The sequence below is a fragment of the Lissotriton vulgaris genome, chromosome 5 (assembly GCF_964263255.1).
Source record: "Lissotriton vulgaris chromosome 5, aLisVul1.2, whole genome shotgun sequence".
Classification (NCBI taxonomy): domain Eukaryota; kingdom Metazoa; phylum Chordata; class Amphibia; order Caudata; family Salamandridae; genus Lissotriton; species Lissotriton vulgaris.
In genome coordinates, this window is record NC_141693.1 from 428,227,319 (window position 1) to 428,241,591 (window position 14,273).

The following is a 14,273-nucleotide window of genomic DNA, read 5'->3' on the forward strand; positions in this document are numbered from 1 at the left end:
AGTTTTGGAAATCTAGGGCCTTTAGTTCCACAGGCATTCAATAACGTATGAGAAAATATAAATCCGCCCAGTGCTTTGCCACGTCCGTCTTCGCTGCTGTAATAGTAAATGTGGCTGTGGGGGCACCGGAGGAGGCGCACCCAATAATTTCTGGGCACCGATACCGCAGACGCCACTTACTCGGGAGCCTCCTGCTCTTGTGGTCTTCACCACTTCACACACATCCCTTGGCTGCTCACAAGTCACTCCGGAAGCACAGCTCATTAAAGCGGTAGTACTGCAAATACTAAGCCAAACACAAAACAAGACCTGAAAATGTGAGGGGGCGGGGAATAACAACTGCACCCATGTTACTAGGCCATTTAAGTAGAGACCACTTAAAGACAGCTGACAGGGAGTACAGGGTGGGAGTTCAATGTGACCATCAAGAAAGCGCGAACAGGAAAGAGTGCATTATTCTAACACAATACTGAACTAGGCACAGACACACAAACCACACCTAAATGTCGGTCCTTCACTTAATTCTAAATATCTTCGGCAGAAAAAGAAAAAATATCTAAAAGCTTGGAGGAAAATCGGTTTCTTTTTTTATTTAGGTGGGAGGGTTGGAGGAGGAGGGGACCAGGTGCTAAGCTATATGATCCTTTAGCGAGATCTGCCTGCTAACTTCTTAAAGCAATAAAGTGACAAGTAGCCTTTATGATCGGATCTCTAACAAACGGTGATGCTCTTGTACTACTATTTAAGCAAAGCAGATACCCCACAAACCACCTGCAAACTAAATGATATCCTATTACATGACCTGCACAGGGGCTAAACCCAAACAGATTCACACAAGACATACTAGCTAACCATGCTACATATGGGTAAATCTGTAGTAGCCTTGCTTCCATTTGGTCCATCTTCAAGGCATGACAACTTTGACCATTACACCTCCTCCAACAGGAAAATATTAATATATTTAAATTATGTATTTTCTGATAAATATTAAGGGTCTAAAGTTTACCCAATCCTATATAGATGCAAAGGATCTCAAAGAATCAGCAACAAGAATGGAAAATTTGCAATGAACGGGGTTACAACCAGATATATCTCATGGCTATGAATACTTTCAAGAGACATGAAGGATCAAGAAATGATTGCGAAATGCCTTTCGCTCATTTAATTTTTTAAGTGACGAGAGCTACAAGAAGAACTGGTAGGTAATTTAACCTGTTTCCCCACTGGGTTTCCACATACTTCTTTTGATAGATAAAAACAACAAAGATATTGTTATTCTAAAACAACAAAGATAGTTATTCTAGTGTAAGGTAGCTAAACTGCTTTTCAAATCTTTATTCGCTCCTGTGTACACTATAACCAAGTCATCCACCTGGAATATTCACAACCCTAGATGCAGAGATGGTTGCATTGTTAACATTTTTAGAGCAAGGAGCCTCCTTAATGGATCAATTTTCGGTTCAGGGGTAGACCTGGAATTATTCCCACTAACCGTTCCTAGGTCCTCGCGAAGCAGTAGCAGCAAATTTCTCATTAAGTGGTTACACTTGCCATTTTTCTTTTTTTTTAATTTTCAACTTACAACATGGTATGCCGCCAAGTCACAGCTGTTCCTTGGAGATCCCAGCAAAAGTCTAAAGAAGGCATACTGCCTATTGCATTAGTAAACTAAAACAGTTCTATTCTGTTGAAAATGTAACTTGAAAAATATTCTGTAGAAAAAAAAACTGAAATGTATACTATTGTCAAAGATACAATTTTCACAGCTTGCCCTTGGCAGTCGAATGGGCTAGGGCTCCATTTATAGTGGAAAAGTTACTTGATCGAGGTAATCGCAAAAACAAGCTAATTGTCAAAATGTACATTATGGTCAGGTCGAGGCTCATCTCTGATTGGTTTCAGAGAGCAGAATAACTTCTGTTAATATCAGTTGCCTCAACAAACAGAAAAGCTTCCACTTATCTGTAAACCGCATCAAAACAGGTTACCGCAATCATGTGTACTGACAGAATAAAAGAAACGTCCCTCGTCTTTATTTGCATCAGGGAGTAATAAGGGTGCCAATCACCTCTACTGCATTAAAGAACAAAATACCACCCAGTCATTATTACATGGCAACAGGAAACTGGATAGCCTTCACTTATCTCAATATAGTATCAGAGTAATAACATTTCAACTTGCATTAGTGAACAGAATCGATTCTCTTGTCTCTACTGGACGGACATTAAGATACCTTCTACTTATCTATGCTTGGAATCAGACAATAGGGTAGCTCCCATTCATTTTTACAAGGCATCAGAGAATAGATGAACTTCTACCCATCTCTAGTTGGCATCCATGGGCGTTATCATCTCCAGTTATCTCTACTTGCATGTCAGAAGGGCGGCTTCCACTTGTCTCCGTCCTGTATAAGAGAACAGGTTAGCCTTCACTCCTCTCTACTTGAGATCAGAGAGCAGGGCAGCTTCCACTCATCTGTTCTTGTAACAGGAAGAGAAAGATGGCAATTACTGCTCACTCTGTGCCTAAGTGACAGTACAGAGCCTGCTCACCCAACTGACAACAGAAGTATGGCACGCAAGGTACAGATTGTATACTGAAAAGCCATGAATGAACGGGAAACTGGGCTAACACAAGGTCTAGGAAAAAGAGAAGTTCACATTGACCTAGCATGCTCTTCACAGGTGGCTCCCATCCGGAAAAAAAGCATAAACGCTATCTGCCTAGTCAACCAAGGATACTAGCTATCAGCTTATAGTTGTGGATGCCAGTTGTTGCGGTGCCACAATCCAAAAAAAGGCAGCAAGTAGAATGACAAAAATAAAAAGCGAAATATTGTGCATCCGTTTGTGTATGGCAGGTAACTTTAATCAATTTAGGCTTTAACAACTTCAACCAGTACTCAAAGTTACAGAGTTTTTTTTTTACTAATACGCCTATTCACATCAGAGGCCACCTTCCTCGATTATGTAAACATGCAATAGCTTTACCAATCAACCAACTTCGGTTGACCTGTTGATTTACAATCGCCATAAATTAACGGAGCACACAGAAGGGAACAGGAGATCCTGTATACAGCAGAGGTCCCACTGTGGCTACAGAAACACGTTTCACAAACTGGGGAACAATGGATGATGCCACACCCATCTTTTGTGGACACAATAAGGAGTTAACCACTGCAACAACATTTTTTTCGACTGTGCAACAACAGGGATTGCAAGATCTAAGTCTCCAGGAGAGTTTCATTCACAGACGTTGCGGAGAACTGCAGTGGCTGCTGTTCAGATTTTTTTTGGGGGGGGGGGTTAAGGGTGTGATGCCTCAGCGAACCTACGTTATTAGAGCTGGTCTTGGGAAGTTCACTCGTACAAGACAATGGGAACCCCTTCCCCATTATTATTATTAGAGTACCTGAAAATGTGTCGGACCAAGTAAAAAGAAATAAAGTATTCCTTGGAATCAATTCCAATTTATTTCTCTCGTGTTTTGTAGACAAGTGAGAACATTCTATAGCCAACACGTGTTTCGCCCCATGACAACGGCCATGCGGCCTCGGGCTTCCTCAGGGCTATACATGGTGGTACATATATCGTGATAGCCAAGGTGAGAGTTAGGCAAGTCCTTCTGACACTAGGCTCTTCTGTCTCATCATGGTTTCCATTTCTATTCCTTGCTTTGCCCATCCAATTTTTCCTATAACAAACAATCTGGGTTGGACTACCTTACTCACCTCCTATATTGAATGTACACTTTATGTCAAACTCTCACCTTGACTGCTTTTGGTGTGTAGCACTAGCAGCTCTGCAAAGGCAGTGGCTGGGCGTCCAAGGCGCTTCCTCCGTTACAATGGTAAGGTCCTCTGAGCCTTCTCACAGGTAGAGAGGAAAGGGAGAGGGCTGGATTGCTTCTGTTCCGCCCCGAGTCAGGGGTTCAAGACCACACGGGTCACCAGGGCGGCCTCTCCTCTTCCCGGTGGCTGGCACTAGGCAACAGTACTCAACTCCCCGGTTGCCCTTCTATAGCATGCGGGGTCACCGGTTTTACTCCGAATACGGGCGACCTCTTAATCGGCACAACAGTATTTACCTCTTCATTGCAGCACCCCTCTGGCATACGGGGTTGCCCACTTCATTCCGTAAACAGATTACGGCCCAATCAGCACAGCACTAATCCTCAAGGCGCACCCTCTAGCGCACGGGGGGGGGGGGGGGGGGGTCGATGACTTGACTAAGCACATGGGCGATGACATGACTGGTGCAACCACGGGTAACTTTGCGGCAGGCCTATCCGGCATATGGGGTCACCGACTTGAATCTGCAGGCAACAGCCAGATTAGTGCTTCTCACAAATCGCTACAGGCATCCACTTGCCAGGAAACCACAGGAACTTGTACCTTCTAAGCATTCTTCTGATTCACATAGGGCACTCTGCACGCAGGGACTGTTGCTGCAGGCTTCAGGGGCAAATGCTCTTGGATTTCTCTCCCCCACCCAGGAGACTGGCAGGACCAAGCCTGGTCACAGCCAGTAGTCTTTCAGAGCTTCTCTTCCTCACACAGCCTAACTGGCTGCTTCACAGTTAACAGTTTTGGTGGCTAAAACTCCACTTGTTATAGTTCATATAAAGACACTAAAAATGATATAGGGTCTGAGCCTTTGAAGTTTGTGTTGAGGGTCTGCTTCCTTAAGTGCTCATTCCGCTGCCCTTACCTTTCTTCAGAAAGAAGTCTTACAGCAGAAATGACACCAAATCTGACCCCCCCCCCCCCCCAATGCAGGGCATGGCAGTGACTGTGGAGGTTAGCCACAATAATGTGCTTCAAAAGGTTATTCCAGGGCTCCGGCCCTACTCTTTATAATTCTATCAGCCCCATCTCCTTCCTGAGATGTGTCCTTTCCAGCAACCTCTCCCTGAATCAAAGAGCGCCTTCTGAAGTGTACTGAAGAACCTAGTTCCTCCAATGTGTCTCCCACCCAGCTCACATGAATGCAGCAATCCACAAGTCTGCCTTCAGTGATTCCACTACCTCCTCATGCTACTCCAGTCAGCCCAAGGTCTCCCAAAACGGAACCTAGCATCTTCCAGTCATTCTACCATTCACCGGCACACTTACACCCAGCACATGCCAAATCCAAATATTCTTTATTGTTTTAGTTAATTAAAACCATAACAATATGCTGTAGATAATTATACTAAGTTTAAAAGAATTGTATACAAAATTTTAAAACATCAATTGATTCAGAGTGCAGTGGTTACATAGCCCAATTAGATGCAAAAGTGACAACATATGGAAAAAAGTAATCTGTTTTGTGAAACACAGTCTCAGAGTGGACTAACTGCCTCATTACCTCGATTCAATATACTTTATAACATATTGATGTAAAGCCATAATAGAGAATCAGGGCCAAAGGAGAGCCATTGTAAGACCCAGCACATGCCTTCAACACATGCTGCAGTACAACATACTAACTTGATGTAGGCCAAAGGGTAAGTTAAGAACAGAGCAGGGGAACTTTACATGAGTGAGACTGTAGGCCTCACTCCGGTGACAGTTAAAAAGGCCTGTTCACTTCTACTGATCACTAAACCGTATTCTGCCACAAACATCTTGTGATCCTTAACTTCCGGCAAAGGAAGTAGCCTTTCCCAATTAGGAGGGAAGCCCTTCTGGTTAACCCCACCACCCTCCCACCAGTCCAACAAGACTGCAATCCATGAAACAGGCCTATGTCACAGCGCACACACATGATCAGTGTTCGCCCAAGAAAAGAAAGAAGAAAAAAAAAAGACAAAAGGGATCTAGATACCATTGCAGCTGGGGAACACATCGGTCACATTGCCTCTGTTGGGACAGGTAAGTTCCTTGCAATTATGTCGGAGTAAATGCTTAAGTATTTCACAATCCCTTTAAAAAAACATTTTCTACAGAAACAAACCGTACAACACTTTCACAAGACTTTGCATTTCGTCGGAGAACGCAAGCAGAGTTTCTGCATATTGCAGGATGTAAGCGACGTACACATGCATGGGGTTGGTAGGGACTGACACTGTACAGTGAAAAAACCTTTGAAACAGGACTGAGGGGCCAGTCATTTCACAGACCGTATAAGCAGTACATGTCAGTATCACAGCAACTAAGTTCTTCAAGAACCTCATTAAAGCACCTAATCACAATCAATGCAGTTGGCACAGAAAAGAAAACCAACAGGCATCGCCACTGTGCAGCAGGCAATCACATTATTATGGCGCCTTCGAACAAACATGTTTCATTAAGAAAAACTGCACATGGATGGAGTCAAATACTGCCTTACGTTCATATCCCTGTAATCTTCATACATGTGGCACACTAAGTTAGAAGGCAGTTTTTCTGGGGCTTACACTTTCAAGCCGAACCTTCATTACCTGGGACTATTTTCACAAGCATGTGTTCCAGGAACATGTTTTAAATGTCCCACCACCAAGCATATAGCCAGGTTTTGGTGAAACTCCAGGAAAACAACCCCAAACCTCTAGAAATATGAGCCCAAAAATCCAGACTACCATTACACATTGTGTTCAAATAAGGACTAGCAGATCAGAAGCCTCAGAAATACTCAAACTGGAACACATCAAGTTTCTGTTCATTTCTATGTTCTTTTAAAAAATTCCTTGTACCGCAGATTGAGACTATTAAAAACCCAATTTGATGCTCTCCATGAAATGTTGCTCTTAAAATATACGAGTAAGGAATAATCCACGTCCCCTTAGTCTACTCTGAGCGTTTTTCTGCACACTTGGATCCACCTTCTCTGACATACTATGGTGCATGCACAGGCGACTACTCTCCATGGAAAAGGCGATAACTCTCTCAGAAAAGATTGGAATGGGTTTACCCAACCCAGAAATATTATGTGGCCACACACCACATCTGGACAACTAGCGGTTGACTCGGACCTTGAACGACAATATATGAAGCACCTAATGGGCGACAGTGACCTACTGAGCACCCTACACCAAATCACTATGTCCACACTTGCCTGCACAAAGGCCCGCTGGACAATACAGGAGTTGCTGCTCATATTTGCCACACTCAGAGAAAATGGGATTACCAGACGGTCAGTTCCTAACACACAGTGCCCTCAGAGCAGCTCTATAGGCGAACCTATGAAGGACGAGGTATTAACCACCCTACTGATGCATGGAATAAATAGAAAAGTAGTGAGCTACATGCACAGGGCATTGGCCCCTACTTTTTATACCCAGACGACACAGAAACGGGAGCAGAAGTTAAATTGTAAGATTCCAGTTAAAGAAGAGGACTGAATATTGGAAAACACCAAGAAAGGGAGTAGAAATCCCCACTATAAATTAACACAACTCAACTATCTCCACTGTACATCCTTGTCCCCAAGCTCGACTGGCTAAGATTTACCCTGGGCATCGGCCGCTGTATCCGCCATGTCAAGCAGCACATATAAAAAAAATTAATATGGTTTGGGACGGTGTACACATAAGGACCAACTGGAGGACACTACTGGATATTCTGTCGGAAACGACAGGCATAACTGCCTCTGTCAATAGAGGGGTGCTTTTCGGGAACAGTGAAGGCTAAACACAAACAGATTTTTAGATTTGGCACTACTTTTATGCAAAGGAAGTATAGCCATTAACTGGAAGGCTGGTGTGGCCCCTCTGAAGTCCCGAACTCATTTTGAGATCGAAGTGGTGCACAGTAGATATCATTGATCTGGAACGCATGCACCCGAAGATGAGGGGGGACACCCACTACGGACTGGGACTTATTGTTGGCACTGCAGACCAAGTTAGATATAATGCCACCATGAATGACAATAGGATTACCAACCACCAACTTGCCCTTGCATTAAGGTCCAAACGCATGACATACAATATTGGGAAATCAATGGGGCATCCAATAGAGGAAATTTTACAAACTGTACTTAGACCAGTTATTGGAGGCAAAGGACTGCCAATATACTGAGATGCAAGTTGAGGGTACTGTTTGTTATGACCACTTTTATTGCTCCGAAATACAAGATGGGAATGTTTGATGTACCACTACCGCGACACTAACACATGCTGTAATTCACATTGATATCTGCATTTCATTGTAGAAAGTTTTGCAGAATTCTGTAATAAAGCGCAATTTAAAAACAAAAACAAAACATATATATACACACCAACTGACCTCTAAAACGCCAAATGTTTAGGCACCAGCGTAGTTAGACTTTACACAATGTAAAATGACCGCTAAATTTTAAGACCTGGAACTTTAAGGCAAACGCCCAAAAACTTCAAAATGCCCACTGTGGCTATGCATGTTGCTCCCTAATTAAGGACAATAAGCCACTGCATGCATTTATTTTCTAAAACACGCCTGGAGACGAGCATTTTAAAAGAACCAAAGAGCTGCACTTCTTCCTATTCCCGTAGTGAAATGCCCGGCCGGTTAGAGAAATGTTTTTTTATGGCACTCAAGTTTACACCTCTCTGTGAAATACCAGATATGGAAAAAAATAGAAATATAAATAAAGTATTCCATATGTAGCGGCGCGCCTTAGCACGATCTGTGTCTGCTAGACAAGGGCTGTCGAAAAGAACGTTTTCCAGTACAAGCTGCATATCGAAACTCGACAGCACAAGCGTTGCCTCCCTCCCCTCCAAGCCCCCAAACTCCTCAAAGACGTATCTACAAAGAAGGTTTCACATACTGTAGCGATACGCAGCCCCCACGTGCTACTGCGAGGCCACCACGGACATTCTGTGAGGGTCTGATAACACTCAGGGGGCCCCGTGACACGTGCACACCAGCCCCTTCAACAACAGGTGTAGCGGAAGAGATCTGCCCACGGAGCCCATCAAACGACAGGTTGACAGCTTGCACCTAAACAGGTTTAATGGGGTTGGGGGCTCCTGTGTGGGGGGCAAGAGAATATGTTCCAATAAAAGGTTTAAGGGAACTAGAAGGGGCAGGCATTACAAATACCCCCACCCACAAAGCTCTGCAAGGGAAGGGGGAAGCGCTCAGAGCACACAATCCCTCCCACCCCTTTCTAGAAGCAGGCACTGGCAGACACGTGGGGACACAAGGGCTCCAGTTTGTCCCTACCCAGCACAGTCGCCTTCAAAAGCCGTGTATCTGTCCTGCAAGCCGCCGGCCACGCTTCTCCCCTGGAAAATGCCTCCAGCTTCATCTGCGCGCTAAAAGGGCTGGGCTCCAGCGCTTGTAAAACATTAGAACACTGAACTGTCAAAAGAAGCACGTGCTTCGCGGGGAGAGGAATGGGGTGCACCCGAAAGCTACGCTGCCTCCTCAACTTCATATGTTCTCGGGGAATACAACACGACATGCATTTTGGCTCGTTGCTCATTTCCATATTCCTCACCTCACTCCATATCCTCGCACACCAGGTTTCAAGGTCTCACCTTTCAACACACAAACCGCTGCTATCAGCTCCGTTCGTGAAAATAGGTCAATGGAAGCAAACCAACACTACAAAACCCACAATGCAGTATGTTGACAAATTCAAGTCCAGGGCTGGAAACAGTGAACGTGTGACAGAGTGTGGTAGTTATCCTTCGGCTCTTAACACCTTCACGCTACATCATCTCTAGTACCCTGCGTAGACTCAGAGTACTATTAATGTCATGTGGCCCTTGGCCTTTCTCCAATGACCCATGCGTAGAACGCGTAATCTTCACTGCACTAGTACTCGACATAAGCACTGCTCCCCATACAGCGAATCCTTCCTATTCTCTGTCCCATCACACAGACTGACACGAACTGCTGCATGTCATGCAGAGCTGGCCCCTTTTCAGTGCCTCCTCCTTGAACTGCATCCTTCTCTTTGCCCTGGTGTGATCTTATCTGCAGCATGGAAATCGGAGTCCGTGCAGTGACCCTCCCTGCAATGTAGCTAAACTGCCCCCACCCAGGTCTGATTCGGACAGCCACTGCCCATCCCACGGCCCGGGTCTGACCTGAATTGCAGCATGCTGAGTAGTGTAGTGGTAGACAGAGGCTCGCGCTGCTCGTTCTACTGCGCGTGGGGACAGAAGCTGCAGCCCCTCCAATGTAACCACTTACAGCAGCTCCAACCCCGCCCCTCTTTGCACAGGGAACGGCAATTGGCTACTGCCGCGCGCTGCCCAGCACATTGGGCGTGACCAGAGCGGAGACACGCGCCCCGGGCTTGAGGGCGGGTCTCAAGAGATCCTCTAAAAATACTATAAGCAAGCGCAGGACAACGTCACATAGGAGGCCATGGCATGCCCAGGCACCAGGGCGTCTCTGTGTTTGGACGGTGAAGGCGGCGCCACTCATGTCGACGCTTCGCTCTTAATGTTACACTCCCCGGTGGGCTGGAGCCCGTTAAAGCCAGTTTCGAAAGCACAGCGCCACTTCTGGAGCATCTGAATCTTTCCGCAGCTAACTGAGATCAATTTCAGCATACACACGGGCTTCAGGAGAGAGAGAGAGAGGGAGGGTAGGTTAGGGGAAGGTAGAGAGGCCAACAGAAAGGGAGAAGATATAGAGGAGAGAAGAGCTGAGAGAGAATGGATAGATAGAAAAAGAAAGACAACGTGAGCAAACAAAAGGAGATGGGTTGGTTTGAGCATTTTTTGTCAGAGTTGCTGTTGGTTCCCCTGTTCGGCCCTGGTTACACTCCGCCTGACTTGAACGTGGCCGCGGTCGAACCGGTCCTGTTACCACGTGCGTACTGTGTACGACAGCCTATAAGGGTTATAGACAACGAAAGCGGACTACACACAAGGGTTTACGGCCATATCTGATCAGTCGGTTTAATTACCTATGCAGATAAGGCTGGACGACCGCGTAATACTGTACCGCTTGGATTGATTAAATAAACTAATCGCAGACATGCCAACCCTCCCGATTCAGGCGGGAGACTACCGATTTGAAGGCTGGTCTCCCGCCTCGGGCATCCAGAAACCCGATTCCAGATTGACCAGGCAGCTTGACTGGTAAATGTACTCAGTAGAGCTTAACTTGTGAAAAGAAGTGCAGGGGCCCACGGTTTGTCTTGGGAGCCAGCTGCCAGAACTGCACAATGCTGGGGCTGCCAACTGCCTAGACCTGATTCCACATAAAGCAGTTTTCTTCCTCCGCTTGCCGTTTCCTGTCCCTTCATCGCATTCTATGGGTTTGTGCTCGCTCCTGCTTTCTCTGTTTAACACTGTTTTCCAGCTTTTCTCTTTCCCTCTTGTTGCTTGCCTTTTTTTTAAACCTCTTTTCCCAACGAGTGCTGCTGCCCACCACCGGCCCAAATTATCCACAAGGCATTCACAATGTAGCAGGTGGACATAAATATATCACGGCCTAAATTAACTTTGTCTGTAAATCGAGCTATGTAGAAGGACGTTTACTTCACAGGCCTGTCACTAAGATCAGAACATCATTGATATATAACAGCAACGTAATTGTTTGGTTTTCTCTCACTGTTTAATTTGCTAAAATTGATAGATGCATAAATAAGTGAGTGCAGGGACCCACATGTTTCTTAGGGGCCTGTGCAATGCTGGGGTTGCTGAACAGTAAATGTGCCTCATCTTGGTTTCTTCCTTTTAACACCTGATACTCTCTGTATTTCACGTTGTCAGATTCTTGTTCATCCTTCCTTTCTTTCTCCATACCTGTTTTTCTCTCTTTCTGCAGATCCTTCTTTCGCCAGTGCTGTGTCTCTCTCTCTCTATAAAACTCTGATGAAGACATCAATGAGGGTTGCCTATCTCTGGCAACCACAAGAAGGATTGACGACGCAGAGTATCGCAGGCACAGCGGCCACACAGGCCCTGGAGCAGCTACTTCGGGCCTCTGTCCTTCTCCTTACTACGCTTAATTTCAGTGGCAATAAAGGCAGTGACAGGAACAGAAACTAAACAATGTTTATCTTCTGTAGTTTTGCCTTGTCCTTTCCTTGGCCCATTAGCAGCAAAGGGAAGGCTTTTCAGGGTATTAAGTCGAGTCACCAGATGTCCCGGTTTTCCCCGGACGGTCCCGGTTTTTGGAGCAGTGTCCCAACACTTTGCTGCAAATTAAAGAAATGTCCCAGTTTTTGCGTAATGCCCGGGTTAAACAGATAAATCAGACATGCCAACCCTCCTTATTCAGGTGGGAGGCTACTGATTTGAACGCTAGACTCCCGCCTCCCGATTCAAGCATCAAGAAGCACGATTCCACAGGAATTACAGAATGACCTGCTTTGAGTGCTTAAAATAACTCAAAGTTGAGCTAAACTGAGAGCTCAAAATTACGTTGGCTCTCCAGCCTTTGTTTTCCTCTCCACATCCCGTAGTTGTGAATATATTATTGCCTGAGCCAGCCCAAAAGCTATTGGTTTAGAAGTGAGCCTGGGCGGGCCCAAGGTTCAGGACTCTGTAAATAAATGTGTTTTCAGGCCTCCGAGTCCTATGCCCTGAGCAATAATATTTCTGGGCGGACTTCAGCACTGCAGGCATCTCTCCTGAGGCTGAGAGTGAGGCTCGAAGTACTGCACTGTCGGTAACCGGTTCCTGCAGGCCAGTGCAAAATATTGTCAAGTTCCCTCTGCCTGCTATGGCGTGCTTCTGACACAGGTTAAAGAAAGGTAAGGAAAAAAATCATTTAGTGAAAGTGAGAAATATAGCTACAAACATTATAATGTTGATGCCAGTCTTCATTCACACACTCTACAGTCATAGTCTCTATGGCCCAAACGTACATTTTATCATTGACAGTCAGAGGCAATTGGAACATTTGAAGGACAGTCGCACAAAGAAAATGTGTGCCTTCATCCAAAGCAGTTCTGAATTACCTTTAGGTCGTGTTCCCACTCTAAACACTAACACTTTTTTTTAAACAATCGCTTTTATCCTTCTCTCACAATGAAAGAGTCGAACAAACAATGTGCAGTTAATGTTAGGCGGCCTTTTATTTTTCGTTTATTTGTGTGGGTATGAGTTTCATGGGGTGCTCTCACGCTGCAGGTGGGGGGCAATTAGCGCCCATCACCTTCTGCAGTAAGGCGTTCGAAAATAGATGTGCCCCTCCTCCTTCTCCACCCCAGACACCCCCAGCAATTAAGACTTTTACCAGAAAATCAAACGGTGCCGGAGAAGGTTTGTGTCATTTATGGGCCCCACAATTGTTTTATAAAAGCAGGTGTGACTGGCTGCCTTTAATCGCAGTCACTGCCGTCACTTAGTTATATAGCGCCCAAGTTGGAGCAAACCACCTCTTCGCTCAGAGAATTTACTGAGTTTTGAAAAATATTCAAACAGCAGCTGAATGCTAGAAATGGTGTATTAAATATGTTACGCCTATATATCGGTTTCATGTTCATTATAAACTTTTAAATACAATGTATATCTCCATTTCTTTATATTATAAACAGTGTAAAAGTGCTGTGAACCGATTAAATTGCCTTCTTATTCCAGATACTAGCTCAGTGGCACATTCACCTGCTGTAGCTTCTGAATGCGGTTAATAAGTCACAAATGTTCAATCAACTCTTCATCCTCCCGGTGTCGATGAATAGAGTACATCACCTTTTGGAGAACATATATTGATATTTGCTTCACCAATGAGCACCAAACACGGTAGTATGAATGTATGAATGAATTAATAGCGATTTGTAATGTGCAACTTAGCCCAGGGGCATCAAGGTGCAGGAAAAGATGTTATAGCTGTTTCTGATGTGAAAGTGTGCCAAACTACGCATAAGCTTCTACAAAGAGGCAGGTTTTTAGTGCCTTACGAAAAAGCACAATCAATGTTTGCCCTTTTAGCTCAGCAGGAAATGTGTTCCACAGTCTTGGAGCGAGGGAAAAGAAAGCCCTCCCTCCCCATCGGGCTTTACAAACTCGGGGAACAGACAGGGGGTTTTTATTCGAGGAGCGTAGGGCTCTGCTCGGAGCATAGAAGGAAAGAAGGGACCGGATATCTTCTGCACCAGATCCATGAAAGGCACTGTAGGTGAGACATAGAATCTTATTTATTTATTTATTTTTGATATTTGTTAAGCGCAAACAAATGCCCGTGGGCGTCTCGGCGCTAAGACTCAGTGCGTGACTCTCCGATGTTAGGTCTTTAGATGGATTACTGGTTGAACAACCAGGTTTTTAGCCTTTTGCGGAATAGAAAGAGAGAATGACTTGACCTGAACGAAAATGGTGGAGTATTCCAAAGTCTGGCTGCCATAACCATGAACCGACGGTCTCCCCAGGAAACTGCCTTAGTGCGTGGGACCACTAATTGATACATTGTTGTGGATCCG

General features: G+C 45.1%; 1 protein-coding gene across 4 annotated transcripts in view; it reads right to left on the minus strand.

The window, feature by feature from the left end:
• The window catches only part of ADK (adenosine kinase), a 723,202-nt gene that overhangs the window by 626,983 nt on the left and 81,946 nt on the right, over positions 1 to 14,273 (minus strand). For 2 of the 4 annotated variants that reach the window (XM_086921821.1, XM_086921820.1), the window contains exon 1: positions 9,979 to 10,045. The exons of the other annotated variants lie outside the window; for them this stretch is intronic. In XM_086921821.1, coding sequence (XP_086777947.1) covers positions 9,979 to 9,992 — 14 coding nt within the window. In that variant the 5' untranslated portion in view covers positions 9,993 to 10,045. Of the gene's footprint in view, positions 1 to 9,978; positions 10,046 to 14,273 lie in introns of those variants that run through there. 4 annotated transcript variants of the gene reach the window in all.